Source organism: Rhinopithecus roxellana, chromosome 19 (genome assembly GCF_007565055.1).
Source record: "Rhinopithecus roxellana isolate Shanxi Qingling chromosome 19, ASM756505v1, whole genome shotgun sequence".
NCBI lineage: Eukaryota > Metazoa > Chordata > Mammalia > Primates > Cercopithecidae > Rhinopithecus > Rhinopithecus roxellana.
In genome coordinates, this window is record NC_044567.1 from 71155593 (window position 1) to 71169210 (window position 13618).

Consider the following 13618-nt stretch of genomic DNA (forward strand, 5'->3'; position numbering starts at 1 on the left):
ATATCAGATGAAACCTGGGCTGTTTAGCCCATTTTTGGATAATATATTGACATAATTTAAGATGGCTGTCTTATTGTAGCCTGTCTACAGAAGGTGCCTAGAAGACAGAGGAATATGCGAAACTGGCTTGAAGAGTAATTAATCAGAACTTTACATGATACAGAAGATAAATTTTAATGGCAACAGAATATTGATCTTCTAATATTTGAAAGCCCATTAAATAGGAGAGAAAGATGATTTTCTGTTTTGTTGTAAAAGGATCCAACCGGCTCTGATGGTTCAAAGCATCATGAATGCGAAGGTCCAGTCAACAGAAGCAGAGCTTCCTGACAATTGGACTTCCACAGGGACGGGATCTGCTTCCTCATTCAGTTGTGCCTTTCCCATCAGCAAGAGACTCCTAGGAGCCCGTTAGGAAGCTGTGCCAGAATTCACAGGTTTTTTGGATGGTATCTGAGATAGTATCCAGCTCTTATATTTTTACTTTTTCTTTAAAAATTATTTTTGAGACTGAGTCTCACTCTGTCCTCCAGGCTGGTGTGCAGTGGTGCAATCATAGCTCACTGCGGCCTCAAACACTTGGGCTGAAGCTATCCTCCTGCCTCAGCCTCCTGAGTACTGGGACCACAGGTATGTGCCACGATTCCTGATTACTTTGCTTATATTTTGTAGAGATGAGGTCTTGCTATGTCACCCAGACTAGTCTTGAACTCCTAACCTCAAGTGACGCTCCTACCTTGACCTCTCAAAGGAGTGAGATTATGAGCAGGAGCCCCTGGGCCTGGCTGAGATTTTTCCCCTTTAGTCTTTCTGTACACAGGATATTTTATTCATAAAATACATAAACAGTAGGAAATTTTAGGGTCAAGTGAAATAGATATGTTGTAATAGTTGATCTATAGACCAGAGTTCTTTAGCTGAACTGGAGGGGCAGGCTTTAGGTGATCCATGGATGCTCTGAGCTTGTGGACACCATTGAAAATCTGTGCGAACCCATGGACAGTTTCCTATGATTTTCATTCCTCAAAATGTCTCTTGGACTCAAAGATGCTTGAGAGCAATTGATGCGTGTTCCCCAGTATAGGATCCAGGATAGTGAATATCAGTAAACATTCAGCCAAAAAGCTTTGCCACATTGAGTGCTTCGACGTAACGTCTTCATTCAACAAGTCAATGTGCCCGGAATCTCCTACATATGCTAATCTCACTCTTGGAAGCTCTCATCATTCTGCTTACCCTAAATTTCCTTCCACCTTCCTCCCTCTCCCACCAGACTGGACTCTGAAATGGGAAGGAACGGTGGGGAGGAGAGCCCAACACTCCTCAAGTTTAGAGTGAAGACACAGACTCTACTGGGAAAGGGAAACGAGGAATATGGAGACCATGAGGATGCTTTTGGACAATGCTCAGAGGTTGGGACATTGCCAGGAGATACCGTTCACCCGGGATCTCCAAGAAAAGAGATCAGTCTGGCAGTTACGTGTGTTTTTCTTCAAACTGGTTGCCAGGTTGGAATGACCAATGACATCAGAGATTCCGACCTTCGTGATTGGAAGAACTGGACTCTGGGTGCTTGGGAGCTCAGGTGGACAACAGCAACTTCTCAGAGCTGTTCTTCACTCCTAACTTCTCCCGAGCCTCTAGAAGAGAAATGCGCTCTTCTGGGTCCTAACGGAGTCTGGAAGAAGGCTTTGGACAGAACAGGGACTAGGTTCTGTGGACAGAAACAAAGTGTTTGGGAGAGACTATGGCCAGTGGTCAAGCGCACCCTCCGTTTGAGGAGGAAAGCCCCCAGCCTAGCACATCGGTGCAGTCCCCCCAGGTGGTGACGGATGATGAAGTGCCAGGACCATCAGGTGAGGTGACTGGAGGGAGAAGTGATGGGAGATGATTGACTGAGGAGAGGGAAGGGGGCCAGTTACTGGGAATCCGGAGCACCTGAGTAGGGTGTCTGGGAAAGAAAGGAGGGATTTAGAAAGCCAGGGATCAGGGGAGGGTGCAGGGAATGGGGCTAAGCATGGCCACGTAGAAAGAAAGCCTGGGGAGCAATGAAGGGGGTCAGGAGATTCCCTCAAAAGATGAGAGAGGAAGGCCGAGGTGGGCGGATCACAAGGTCAGAAGATCGAGACCATCCTGGTTAACACAGTGAAACCCTGTCTCTACCAAAAGTACAAAAATGAGCCGGGCATGGTGGCGCGTGCCTGTAGTCCCAGCTACTCAGGAGGCTGAGGCAGAAGAATCATTTGAACCCAGGAGGCAGAGGTGCAGTGAAACGAGACTGCGCCACTGCACTCCAGCCTGGGCAACAAGAGGGAGACTCTGTCTCCCTACCCACCCCCCAACAAAGAGAGAGAGAGAGAGGAGACAGAAGAGCTCAAGGGAAGGTTTCCATTTTTCTCCAGTTGAAAGTTCTTATCTGTGATGAGAAAATGTTTTGAGGACAGAGAGCTGGAAGAATGGGGAGGTGAGGGAGAGGCAGATGGGGATCAGCAAAGGAGAAAGGTGGAAACATGGCCTGGAGAAGCCGACAGTCTGCGAGGCTGGGGAGGATGGAAGAGTAGTATGAGGTTTTTGGGTTGGGGTCTAAGGTGATCAATGGCAGAAACACAACACTATAGCCTGGTTTCTTCACTCAGACCCTTGGGTAGATCCCAGCCCCCAGCCTCAATCTCTTGGCATGAAAAAGAAGAGGGAATGGTCAGACGAATCCGAGGAAGAGCCGGAGGAGGAGCTGGAGTTGGAGCGCGCCCCTGAGCCCCAGGACACCTGGGTGGTGGAGATGCTGTGTGGGCTCAAGATGAAGCTGACGCGCAAGCGAGCATCCTCCGTGCTCCCTGAGCACCACGAGGCCTTCAACAGGCTGCTTGGTAGGAGGATACCCCAAAGAGCACCTCCAACCCGGTTCTTTTTAAAAAGCAGAAACTTTCAATAATTACTCTTTCCCAGTAAGAAGATGCCCTCCAGGGGGTGGGGGGGTGGTGGGGGTGAGAGATCCATGCAGGAGGAGGATGCTTAGGAGATAGAGGATTAGGCTGGTCTTAATAAAGGTCTGCGCTTGAAATAAGAAAGCTTGATTTCCGGCCAGGTGCAGTGGCTCATGCCTGAGATCCCAGTGCTTTGGGAGGCTGAGGTGGGAGGATCTCTTGAACTCAGGAGTTTGAAGTTGCTGTGAGCTATGACCGCATCACTGCACTCCAGCCTGGTTGACAGGGAAAGACCTTGTCATAAAATAAATAAAATAAAATAAAAGACAAAAGAAAGCTTGGTTTCAGCTGAACCCTCTGAAACTCTATGTCTCTTGCTGACTTTTCTAAACCTAAGTGTCTCCATCCATGGAGGGGGATGACAAGGTCATGGGCACACCCAGCTGTGACTATCTCCAGAAGCCATGATGGGAATTCCATTATGACTTCTGCGGTGGTCCCTTCATGTATGATGGGAGGACATCATGGCTTATTCACAGCTCCTCATCCTGTAGACTCTGACACCAAAGGCCTCCTTCGGCCTCTCCTCAGGGCAGTCTCAGAGCGGGAGCCTCCCTCCTTGCCCAGTGAAAGTCCTTCTCTCCTCTCCCATCCACGTAACCCTTGGCCACAATCCTGAGACTTCCCCCAGAGGGGCACAGTTCTCCTGTCTGCTCTGTTGCTCCCACGGCAACCCTGTTCCGCTTCTTACCCTGACACAGGCTCTCTTTTCACAGAGGATCCTGTCATTCAAAAATTCCTGGCCTGGGACAAAGATCTGAGGGTGTCAGACAAAGTAAGGTTCTCCACTCAACTGTGTTCCTGTTTTAACACATGTCCTGGGGGAGGGTGCAGCATCTAAAACCACAGTTTCTCTCCTCTCTCCCTCCACCATCTCCCACCCACTGATCCCATAGTCTTGGGTGCCCACATTTTGACTTTTATTTTTTTGGAGAGAGGGTCTCGTTCTGTTGCCCAGGTTGGAATGCAGTGGTGCCATCATAGCTCACTGCAGCCTCAACCTCCTGGGCTCAAGCGATCCTCCCGCCTCAGCCTCTCCAATAGCTGGGACTCCAGGCATGAGTCATCACACTCCAGCTATTGTTAATCTTTTTATAATTTGTCAGCATCTCCCTCAGGGCTCTGGTGGCCTATTGCATAGTGGACGTGTGGCCCCTGCCTCTGCCCAGGGCTTGAATCTCTGGGCCACAGTCCTGAAACTCCCGACCCCTATCCTCTTCTATCTTTGGGACAGTCCTTTGCTCCAGCTCACCAAGACACTCCTGACATTAGCCGCCCTAGACACACTCCCTCCAACGATTCCATCGGAGCTCATCATCTTGGGAGCATCACAGACCTCCCTTTCCCTGACTTCCCGAATTTGCAGCTGACTTTGAACACCTCTCTACCCGCAAGCCTCCAGTGAGCATAGCCACCCAACACCGAGGTTCCTTGTGCGATAGGCAACTGCGCCCCAGCCCCTGTTCCCTTATCTCCACTATCTTCCTCTTCCAGGATGTGACCAATCTTTCTCTCTCTCTGTTCCCTTCTCTCCATCAGTATCTCCTGGCTATGGTCATAGCGTACTTTAGCCGTGCCGGCCTCTTCTCGTGGCAATACCAACGCATTCATTTCTTCCTGGCTCTGTGAGTAATTTGCTTCTTCCCACCTGTCAATATCCAACACCCTGGGACGGTGGAGGAAGTGGGATTCCAACCTTTCGTCTATTTTTTGACCCTAGTTCTCCTCTTTACTCTGGGTATAAAAATGTTAAGATTATACTGTGGTGTTCTTAGTCTGCTCTTTCTAGAAACAAACACAAATGCAGTTGACAAATAGTAGAATCAAACAAAAGGAAACATAAACCCGTCCTAAGGGGAAAGCCGTGGACACGACTCTGCCCCCCAAGCAAGCAGCCATATCCTTCCCATATCAACACCAAATGCAATTTTCCATCCTCCTCCTCCAGGTTCCCGTGACAGAGCCCGAAATTCAGGTCATCCTCGCATAACACGGATCCATCATCAAATACTCCCTGATGGGGCTTCCTGCCAGTCCCGCCCCAAGCCAGGGGGCTTCCTAGTGCTGCCTGAATAGCTTTCCAAACACAGCTCCCACCCCTTCACTGCTCACCTGAACAACTTCCTTAGCTGATTTGCCTATAAATGGAGGCCCGGATTCACAGGGCGAATCCAACCCTCTCTGCAATCCTTCTACCACCAAACCTGCCCACCATCTTCATGTTTCATGGTTTGCTTTCACCGCTCCTTCCAAATGCCCTCCACTCCATTTTGATTTTGTGTTTTCTGTCTGGGTGTCCTGCACCCGTATGCATCTGAAGGGAACCACTAATTTGTTGAAGTCAGTTCAGCCCCCACAGCCTTTCCGATGCCTCCCCTGATCTGCCAGCGTCTGCATGCCTGCAGCACTTCAGTTACATCCTAGGATAATGTGCCATTTTGGATTCGTTGATCTGCCCTCCTTTTCCCCAAACCCATCAGACTAGACCCCTGTTGAAGGCAGGGTCTTGTCAAAATATCAAAGTTTTTGTTTTTGTTTATACCAGACAGAGACTTGCTCTGTCCCTCAGGCTGGAGTGCAGCAGCCAGATCATAGCTCACTGCAGCCTCCATCTCTCAGGCTCTAGATCCTCCCACCTCAGCCTCCCAAGTAGCTGGGATGACAGGTGCACGCCACCACATCCAGCCAGTTTTTATGGTTTTTAGTAGAGATGAGGTTTTGCTATGTCACCCTGGCTGTTCTGGAACTCCTGGGTTCTCACCTCAGCCTCTCAAAATGCTGGTACTACAGACATGAGCCACCCAATCAACCAAAATATCAAAGTATTCCTAAAACACTCAGCACAATTCTTTTCATTTTGCAACTGTTCATGTTATATTGACTCTGTGAAATTATTCGTATGGCATTTGCGTATAAGATAAATCTTTCCTTCTTTCCTTCATTCATTCATGTATTCTTTTATTCAACAAAACCTTACGAAGTACATCATACGTGCCAGGGAATAGGAAGGATGGGAAGAGAGAGTTCACAGCAATGCTTGTTGAATTAATGCACCAAGATAAACAAAGCCCTCTACTGGCCATTTGGTAGGCGAGAAATGATTTACAGAAACAAACCAGTCAGTTCCTGTCCTTGGGGGCACTTATGATGGAGGGGGAAGACAGGTGTGTGCATACATGAGAAGGAAGGGGGGCGTGGGAGGAACATGGATGGGGACTAGGATGAGGTGATGTCATCTCTCTTGTATAAGGATGGCAGGACACATCCTTAGGATAAGACTTGGATTGTTTTTAAATTCAGAGGGGGTCTTGCCATATTACCCAGACTGGTCTCTAACTCCTGGCCTCCAGTGATCCTCCTGCCTGGACTCCCAAAGTGCTGGGATTCCAGGTGAGAGCCACCACTCCCAGCCACCACTTGGATCGTCGCCTTCCTGAAGGTGTGAGTGGCGCCCTTAGCAGGTCTCTGTCCAGTGGGGCCTCCTAAGGAAGGTGGGGCTCTCTGCAGGTTGGGTGTTGGTGCTGAGCTGAGGATGGTCCCCTCCCCTCCTCTCTGGGAAGCTGCCCTCAGGCAGGGATCCCTCCTGGTGGGGCCCCTGAGTAGCAGCCTGATCTCTCTCCCCAGCTACCTGGCCAGTGACATGGAGGAGGACAACCAGGCCCCCAAACAAGACATCTTCTCCTTCCTCTATGGCAAGGACTACTCCCAGCGACCCTTGTTCCATAAGCTTCGATACCAGCTCATCTGCTCCATGCGTTGGAGAACGTGGGTTTCCCCAGAGGAGATGGAGGAGGTAAGTGGGGCCATATGAGGAGGTGGGGGTGGGGAGGGATGGGGTGGATTGGAGGCTGGAGGAGGGCAGGGAGGGGTCTTGCTGGGGAGACCCTGGCTTCTCAAATGGTATGTGTTTTTCCAGATCCAGGCTTATGACCCAGAGCACTGGGTGTGGGCCCGAGATCGCACCCTCATTTCCTAGAGCTCCGGGGATATGGAGGCCTGAGGTCATCGGCCTGAGGGAAGGTACGTGTGTATGCTTCGGGGTAAAGGCAGAATATTCTCATCTATAAGAAAATCCGAGGAACCCAACTGCTTGATCTGGCTTCAAGCCTGGTCAATATGGCAACACCCCATCTCCACAAAAAATACAAAAATTAGCTGGGCATCCTGGTGGGCGCCTCTAGTCCTCACTACTCAGGAGGCTGAGGCAGAAGGAACACCAGAGCCCCAGGAGGTTGGGGCTGCAGTGAGCTGTGATTCTGCCACTGCACTCTAGCTGGGGCGACAGAGTGACATTATGTCTCAAAAATGAGACTACTACCTAGGTCCAGGGAGGTTCATTATGGTTGACACACTTGAGTTACTGATTTGGGGAAAGGATTCAGTGAAGATTTGGTTGACATCTTGTGCAGCGAACCACATTTAGGACCGAGCATTAGACTTAAGCATGAGAGATTAAGGTTCAGGATTAGGAATCTGGTCTGCTGGTTTGTGAGGTTGTCATATTAGACATGTCTGTAGCATGGTTAAAAGTTTAGATCTTAAACAACACAGAAGGCCCCAAGTGTGACGAAGTCCAAAGCCACATTCTCTGAGGGTGCTCTACTCCCTGGGCCGACCCACCCAAAGTCCTTGCTATGAAGCAGATCACTGGGGCTGACCTTGGCTGTATTAAGTGATTTTTGGAGTCAAGCTCACCAAAGTGTGAGTGTCAGAATCGAAAATGATGGCTCAGAATCAGGGTTTACAATGAAGGGTTAGAGATAAAATCAGATTTACACATTGCTCTGAACTCTAGCTAGGACTGGGATGGGAATAACCTTCCTGTCTGGAGATCTGCCTACTTGAAGTGTGACATCCTGTCTCTCACTTCCAGAACACAGGGCCCAGGGGAGAGGGGAATTTTCAGCAGGAAGTTTATCCCAACGCTAATGCCAGACACCAGGAAGGAAGAGAGGAGCCTCCTATGCAGATCATCTAGAAGAACCTGGCCTCGTCTAGAAGGAGCAAAATAGAGTGACCAGGTTTTCCTCCTAGGAGCTGTGGAGGTACTTCTAGGAGTCGGTGGAGGGAAAGTGAGAAATCAGGGGTGTTTCTGGTTCCACCCCTTCCTGCGACACCACCTCCCTTTTCACATTGCTGAATCCCAACCTCCCCTGGGCTGGAAGCTGGAGTTCCTGTTTCCCATGGACTTTGTTGCCACAGTCCAGAGCATTTGAAGGCACAGCGCAGGCGCTCAGATTGTCACAGAATTCTTTGTTAAATATGAAATTACTGCCATAGGATTTTAAAAGATAGTTTAATAGATACTATACATTTTAGTGGTTTATTTTGAAAATGTTGGCCATAGAATTATTACTATGTTGATTTGAAATAGTTTGGAATTTTTCTAGTTTTGAAAACATGCTGTTCCTTTAGAGCTCTGTGATGGTCATTATATTCACATAAATATAATTTAGTTTTCATTTTTAAGAGAGAATTCTTTTTATCACAAATGTTTTCTCTTTAAATTGTTTTATCTATTATTACATGTGCTCCCAAAGTGAGCACTCTTGTTACCTATGATACTGACCTAATATATCCATTATATTTATAGCTAGGTGGTAGTTCCCCTATGTTCTTGTAAATAGAAATGTTTATTTTCTGTTTAGTGTTTGTTACTGAACTGTGAGAATTCAGTTGTGATTTTTAACATGCCTTACATATATACTAACATGTCCAATATACACTAGACATTTTATTTGTTTATTTGAAAATGATGGCATGGCATTCTTACTACATTTATTTAACTAGTTTAGAAAAACAAGTATTTTTTAAAAGACACTGTTCTTATGAAGTTGATGGGTGTTATACCTGTTACATACACAAAAATATAATTCTGTTTTCATCTTTAAGAGAGGATTCTTTTTATCCTACATGTTTTATTTTTAAATCTTTTTATCTATTATTACATGTGGCTGCTGAAGGGCGCACTGTTATTACCTAGGGTAGTTACATAATGTATCTATTATATTTATAGCTCGGGTGGCATTTCCCCGAAATTCTTGTAAAAATAAATTTATATTTGATGTTGACTGTTATTGAATTGTGATAATTCAGATGCAATTTTTTTCAGCTTGTATTGAAAGGTTTGTATGTTCCTTTAAAAAGGGCGTGTGTTTGGAAGGAGGACAGGAGCTGTGTGTTTGAAAGAGGACAGTGCAGTGTGCTGCCTGCGAAAATGCAATAAAGATGAAGTTTTCTCATCTTCACAATGATTGTGACCACATTGGTCTGGATTGCTTATCTGTCATCCAATGATATTTTTATTTAATGGGGTTTTAGTTATTTGAACGAATTAATTAACCCTGGAAAATAATGCTGCATCTTTCCTTTTTTTTTTTTTTTTTTTTTTTTTGAGATGGAGTCTCGCTCTGTTGCCCAGGCTGGAGTGCAGTGGCACAATCTCGGCTCACTGCAAGCTCTGCCTCCTCCGTTCACGCCATTCTCCTGCCTCAGCCTCCCAAGTAGCTGGACTACAGGCAAAGGCCACCACGCCTGGCTAATTTTTTGTATCTTTTTTTTCTTTCTTTCTTTTTTTTTTTGAGACAGAGTCTCACTCTGTCGCCCAGGCTGGAGTGCAGTGGCGTGATCTCGGCTCACTGCAAGCTCCACTTCCCCGGGTTCATGCCATTCTCCTGCCTCAGCCTCCCGAGTAGCTGGGACTACAGGCGCCCGCCACCCACGCCCGGCTAATTTTTTGTATTTTAGTAGAGGCGGGGTTTCACACCATGTTAGCCAGGATGGTCTCGATTTCCTGACCTCGTGATCCGTCCGCCTTGGCCCCCCCAAAGTGCTGGGATTACAGGTGTGAGCCACCGCGCCCGGCACTTTTATTTATTTATTTATTTATTTATTTATTTATTTATTTATTCATTTATTTATTGAGACAAGGATCTTGCCCCATTCCCAAGCTGAAATGCAGTGGCTCAATCTCAGCTCACTGCAACCTCTGCCTCCCACATTCAAGCAACTCTCTTATCTCAGCCTCCTGAGAAGCTGGAATTACAGGCACCTGCCACCATGCCCAGCTAATTTCTGTATTTTTAGTAGAGGCAAACCATTTCACCATGTTGGCCAGGCTGGTCTTGAACTCCTGACCTCAGGTTATCCGTCCCCCTTGGCCACCCAAAGTGCTGGAATTACAGGCGTGAGACACTGCATTCGGCCCATACAGTAAAACTATTTATGAGAGGAGGGAAGTATCTTGGGTTAGTTAGTAGAAATCAAAATACTGAAGTCAATGAACTCTGAGGAGACGCTTGACAGACACACAACATAAGGAGGAGGAGGTTGCAAAGTGCTGATGTTTGCGTAACCACAAGCGGGGCTGAACCTAGAACGCAATTACTATTCCAGCAATGGAACCGTGAAGCTATTGTCACAGATTGCCTCCATTCTGGGACCCTCGTGTCGCCAGTACCATAAACCACATGCAAATGAGGCAAGTAAGATCTTGGAGGGAATTTGAGAAGCGTCTGTGCAATGTCCAAGAGTCAACTTATAATGGGATGAACCTAGGGAGTTAATAAGAGTCTGCACGGAGCCTGAGCACTCAAAACATTCTTGGGATGGCCGCGTGCAGTGGCTCATGCCTGTCATCTGAGCACTTGGGGAGGCCCAGGTGGGCAGATTGTTTGAGCCCAGGAGTTCAAGACCAGCCCGGGCAACATGGTGAAACCACATCTCTATAAAAATACAAAACTGGGCCAGGCGTGGTGGCTCACACCTGTAATCCCAGTACTTTGGGAGGCCAAGGCAGGTGGATCACGAGGTGAGGTGATTGAAACCATCCTGGTGAAACCCCGTCTCTACTAAAAAAAAAAAAAAAAAAAAATGCAAAAAAAATTAGCCAGGCATGGTGGCATGCGCCTGTAGTCCCAGCTACTCAGGAGGCTGAGGCAGGAGAATCACTTGACCAGGGAGGTGGAGTGGCAGTGAGCCTAGATCACGCCACTAGCTCTCCAGCCTGGGTGAGACAGAGCAAGACTCCATCTCAAAAAGAAACCAAAAACAAAATACAAACACACAAACACACACACACACCAAACTTAGCCAGGTGTTGCGGTGCACGCCTGTAGTCCCAGCTACCCAGGAGGTTGAGGTGGGAGGATTGCTTGGGCCTGGGAGGTCAAGGCTGCAATGAGTCATGATCATACTACTGCACTCCAGCCTGGGCAACAGAGCAAGACCCTCTCTCAAAAAAAAAAAAAAAAAGAAATTCAAAACTATTCTTGGGGAGTGCAGGTCTGTTGTGTCTATCTGCCAATGAATGTAGTCACAGGGTAAACAGACCAAATATTGCCCATGTTTCCTGTTTAGTGCCATCTCTGCTGTTAGAGAATCCCAAGCCTAGAAGAAGGGAAAGCTCATTCTTCTGCTGACTTGGTGAATCCGCCTGTGTGTCTGGCTGTTGGTCAGCATGCCATGGATTACTGCCTGAGTTGCCTTCCTGTCTCTTGCTGCATCCAGTGAGGGTCCAAACAATCTTCTCAAAAGTATTAGGATGAGTAGAAGTGAGCGTCAAAAATACAGGATTACTTTCCAGAATACATAAAGACCTTCTATATATCAATAAAAATGCAAAGCAACTTGATTTTTAAAATGCATATGAAACATGAACAGGAGACTCGGAGAAGAAGAAATGACTGTATACAGATGAGTAACTTCACCTATCAGACTGGCAACATTTAAGAGATTGGTAATATACCATGTTAGTGAGTGTCTTAGTCAGTTTGGGCTGTTCTAACAAATTCTCATAGACTGGGAAACTTAAAACATTTCTTTCTCACGTTTCTGGAGGCTGGGAAGTCCAAGATCCAGGGGCCATGAGAGGCAGTGTCTGGTGAGGGCCCATTTGCTGGTTTGCAGACTGGAAATCTTAAATATTTCTTTCGCATAGTTCTGGAGGCCAGGAAGTCCAAGATCAAGGTGCCAGGAGAAGTAGCATCTGCTGAAGATCGGCTTGCTGGTTTGCAAATGGCTGTCTTCCTGTTGCTCTGTCACATGGCAGAGAGCAAAGAGAGAGAAAGCAAGCTGTCTCTTTTGTTAAAAGGGCACTAAAGCTACCATGAGGGTACCACCCTTAGGAGCTAATACATCCCAAGGGCTCTATATCCAAGTACAATTATATTGGAGATTAGGGTTTGATATGGTTTGTCTGTGTCCCCATTCAAATCTCAACTTGAATTGTATCTCCCAGAATTCCCACGGGTCATGAGAGGGACCCAGGCAGAGGTAATTGAATTGTGGGGGGCCAGTCTTTCCTGTGCTATTCTGATATCCAAATAAGTCTCAAGAGGTCTGATGGGTTATCAAGGGTTTCCACTTTTGCTTCCCTTTCATTTTCTCTTGGCCGCCACCATGTAAGAAGTGCCTTTCGCCTCCCGCCATGACTCAGGCCTCCCAGCCATGTAGAGAACTGTAAGTCCAATTAAACCTCTTTTTCTTCCCATTAAACCTCTTTTTCTTCCCAGACTTGGGTATGTCTTTATCAGCACCGTGAAAATGGACTAAGACAGGGTTTCAACATATGCATGTTGAGGGGGGGCACAGATTCAGTTCACAGCAGTGCGGATGCAGGGAAATGAAGACGCTCTAGGCTTTGGGTTGGAATACAACTTGTAAATTAGACTTGTAAAGTCTTCAGAGACTCACATACGACTTGTGAAATCAAGGCTGTGTTCTGGCAGTTCTCTCACCATTGGCAAAAAAACCAGAAAAGTATCATTTCCATTGGATATCCTGCTACATAATGAATTTTCACATTGAACATTTAATTTCCTATTTAAATAAACCCATCTGGAATTTGGTTTGTATATGTTTTTCTTTTTCCAAATAATTAGCTAGTTATCCCAGCACCATTTGTGGCATAATCTACAACTTTCCCCACTGAGATATGCCGTGATAGCATATAATGCATTCCTATAGAAACTTGGGACTCTTTCTGGATTTCTATTCTGTTTATTGTATCAAGGATCATAAACTGGGGCCCTGTAGCCCATTTCAGGCCTCCAGATGTGTTTTTGGTCTTGCTTTGGTTTTGGTCAGAAGTGTCTTTTTAAATTGTAAATTTTCATGCCTTTAGACAGCTCACAAAGTCAGGCCTATCTTAGAGGCAAGGTACTTGCTCAAGCCCTAAGAGTACTTGAGGATGTTTGCCTGGAGTGACACCAGCAACATCCTGTTTTAAACACTTTCACCTCAGAACACATTTTGGTGTCTAACAGTGGACATTCCCTCTCATTCTTCTTTTGTGATGGTTCCTTAAGTACTCAGTTCTCCAGATAACTTTTATACACTGTTTTGTCAACATCTGTGGGGAAAAAACTCTCTGAAAGTTTGATTGCAAATTGCATAAAATTCCTAAATTCATTTGGATGGACTGTACAGCTTACCATATTGAACCATCATTTAGACATTTTGTAAGTCCTCTATTCAGTTCTTTTATATTCTCAGGAGAGGGGAGGGGAGGGGAGGAGGTGGAAAAGCGGGAGGGGGAGGGGGAGGAGGGGGGAAAGGGGGGGAAAGGGAGGGGGAAGGGAAGGGAGGGAGAAGGGAGGGGAGGGGAGGGAGAGGAGGAGGGAAGGGGGAAGGGA

At 46.8% G+C, this 13618-nt stretch overlaps 1 protein-coding gene across 1 annotated transcript; it reads left to right on the forward strand.

Moving 5' to 3' along the window:
- The first annotated feature begins 1616 nt into the window (after positions 1–1616).
- SPDYE4 (speedy/RINGO cell cycle regulator family member E4) lies at positions 1617–6960 on the forward strand. Its single transcript, XM_030923953.1, has 6 exons — positions 1617–1856; positions 2637–2867; positions 3701–3759; positions 4524–4609; positions 6609–6777; positions 6901–6960. The coding sequence occupies exons 1-6, from the start codon at positions 1748–1750 to the stop codon at positions 6958–6960; spliced, it is 714 nt and encodes a 237-aa protein (XP_030779813.1). The 5' UTR covers positions 1617–1747.
- The last annotated feature ends 6658 nt before the right edge of the window (positions 6961–13618 follow it).

What these genes read in the sequence shown, in the direction of transcription:
- SPDYE4 (XM_030923953.1), top strand. Translation starts at nt 1,748, where the DNA reads ATGGCCAGTGGTCAAGCGCACCCTCCGTTTGAGGAGGAAAGCCCCCAG. An exon ending in TGAAGTGCCAGGACCATCAG is followed by an intron (nt 1,857 to 2,636) that starts GTGAGGTGACTG and finishes TTCTTCACTCAG; the next exon opens with ACCCTTGGGTAGATCCCAGC. An exon ending in ATCTGAGGGTGTCAGACAAA is followed by an intron (nt 3,760 to 4,523) that starts GTAAGGTTCTCC and finishes TCTCTCCATCAG; the next exon opens with TATCTCCTGGCTATGGTCAT.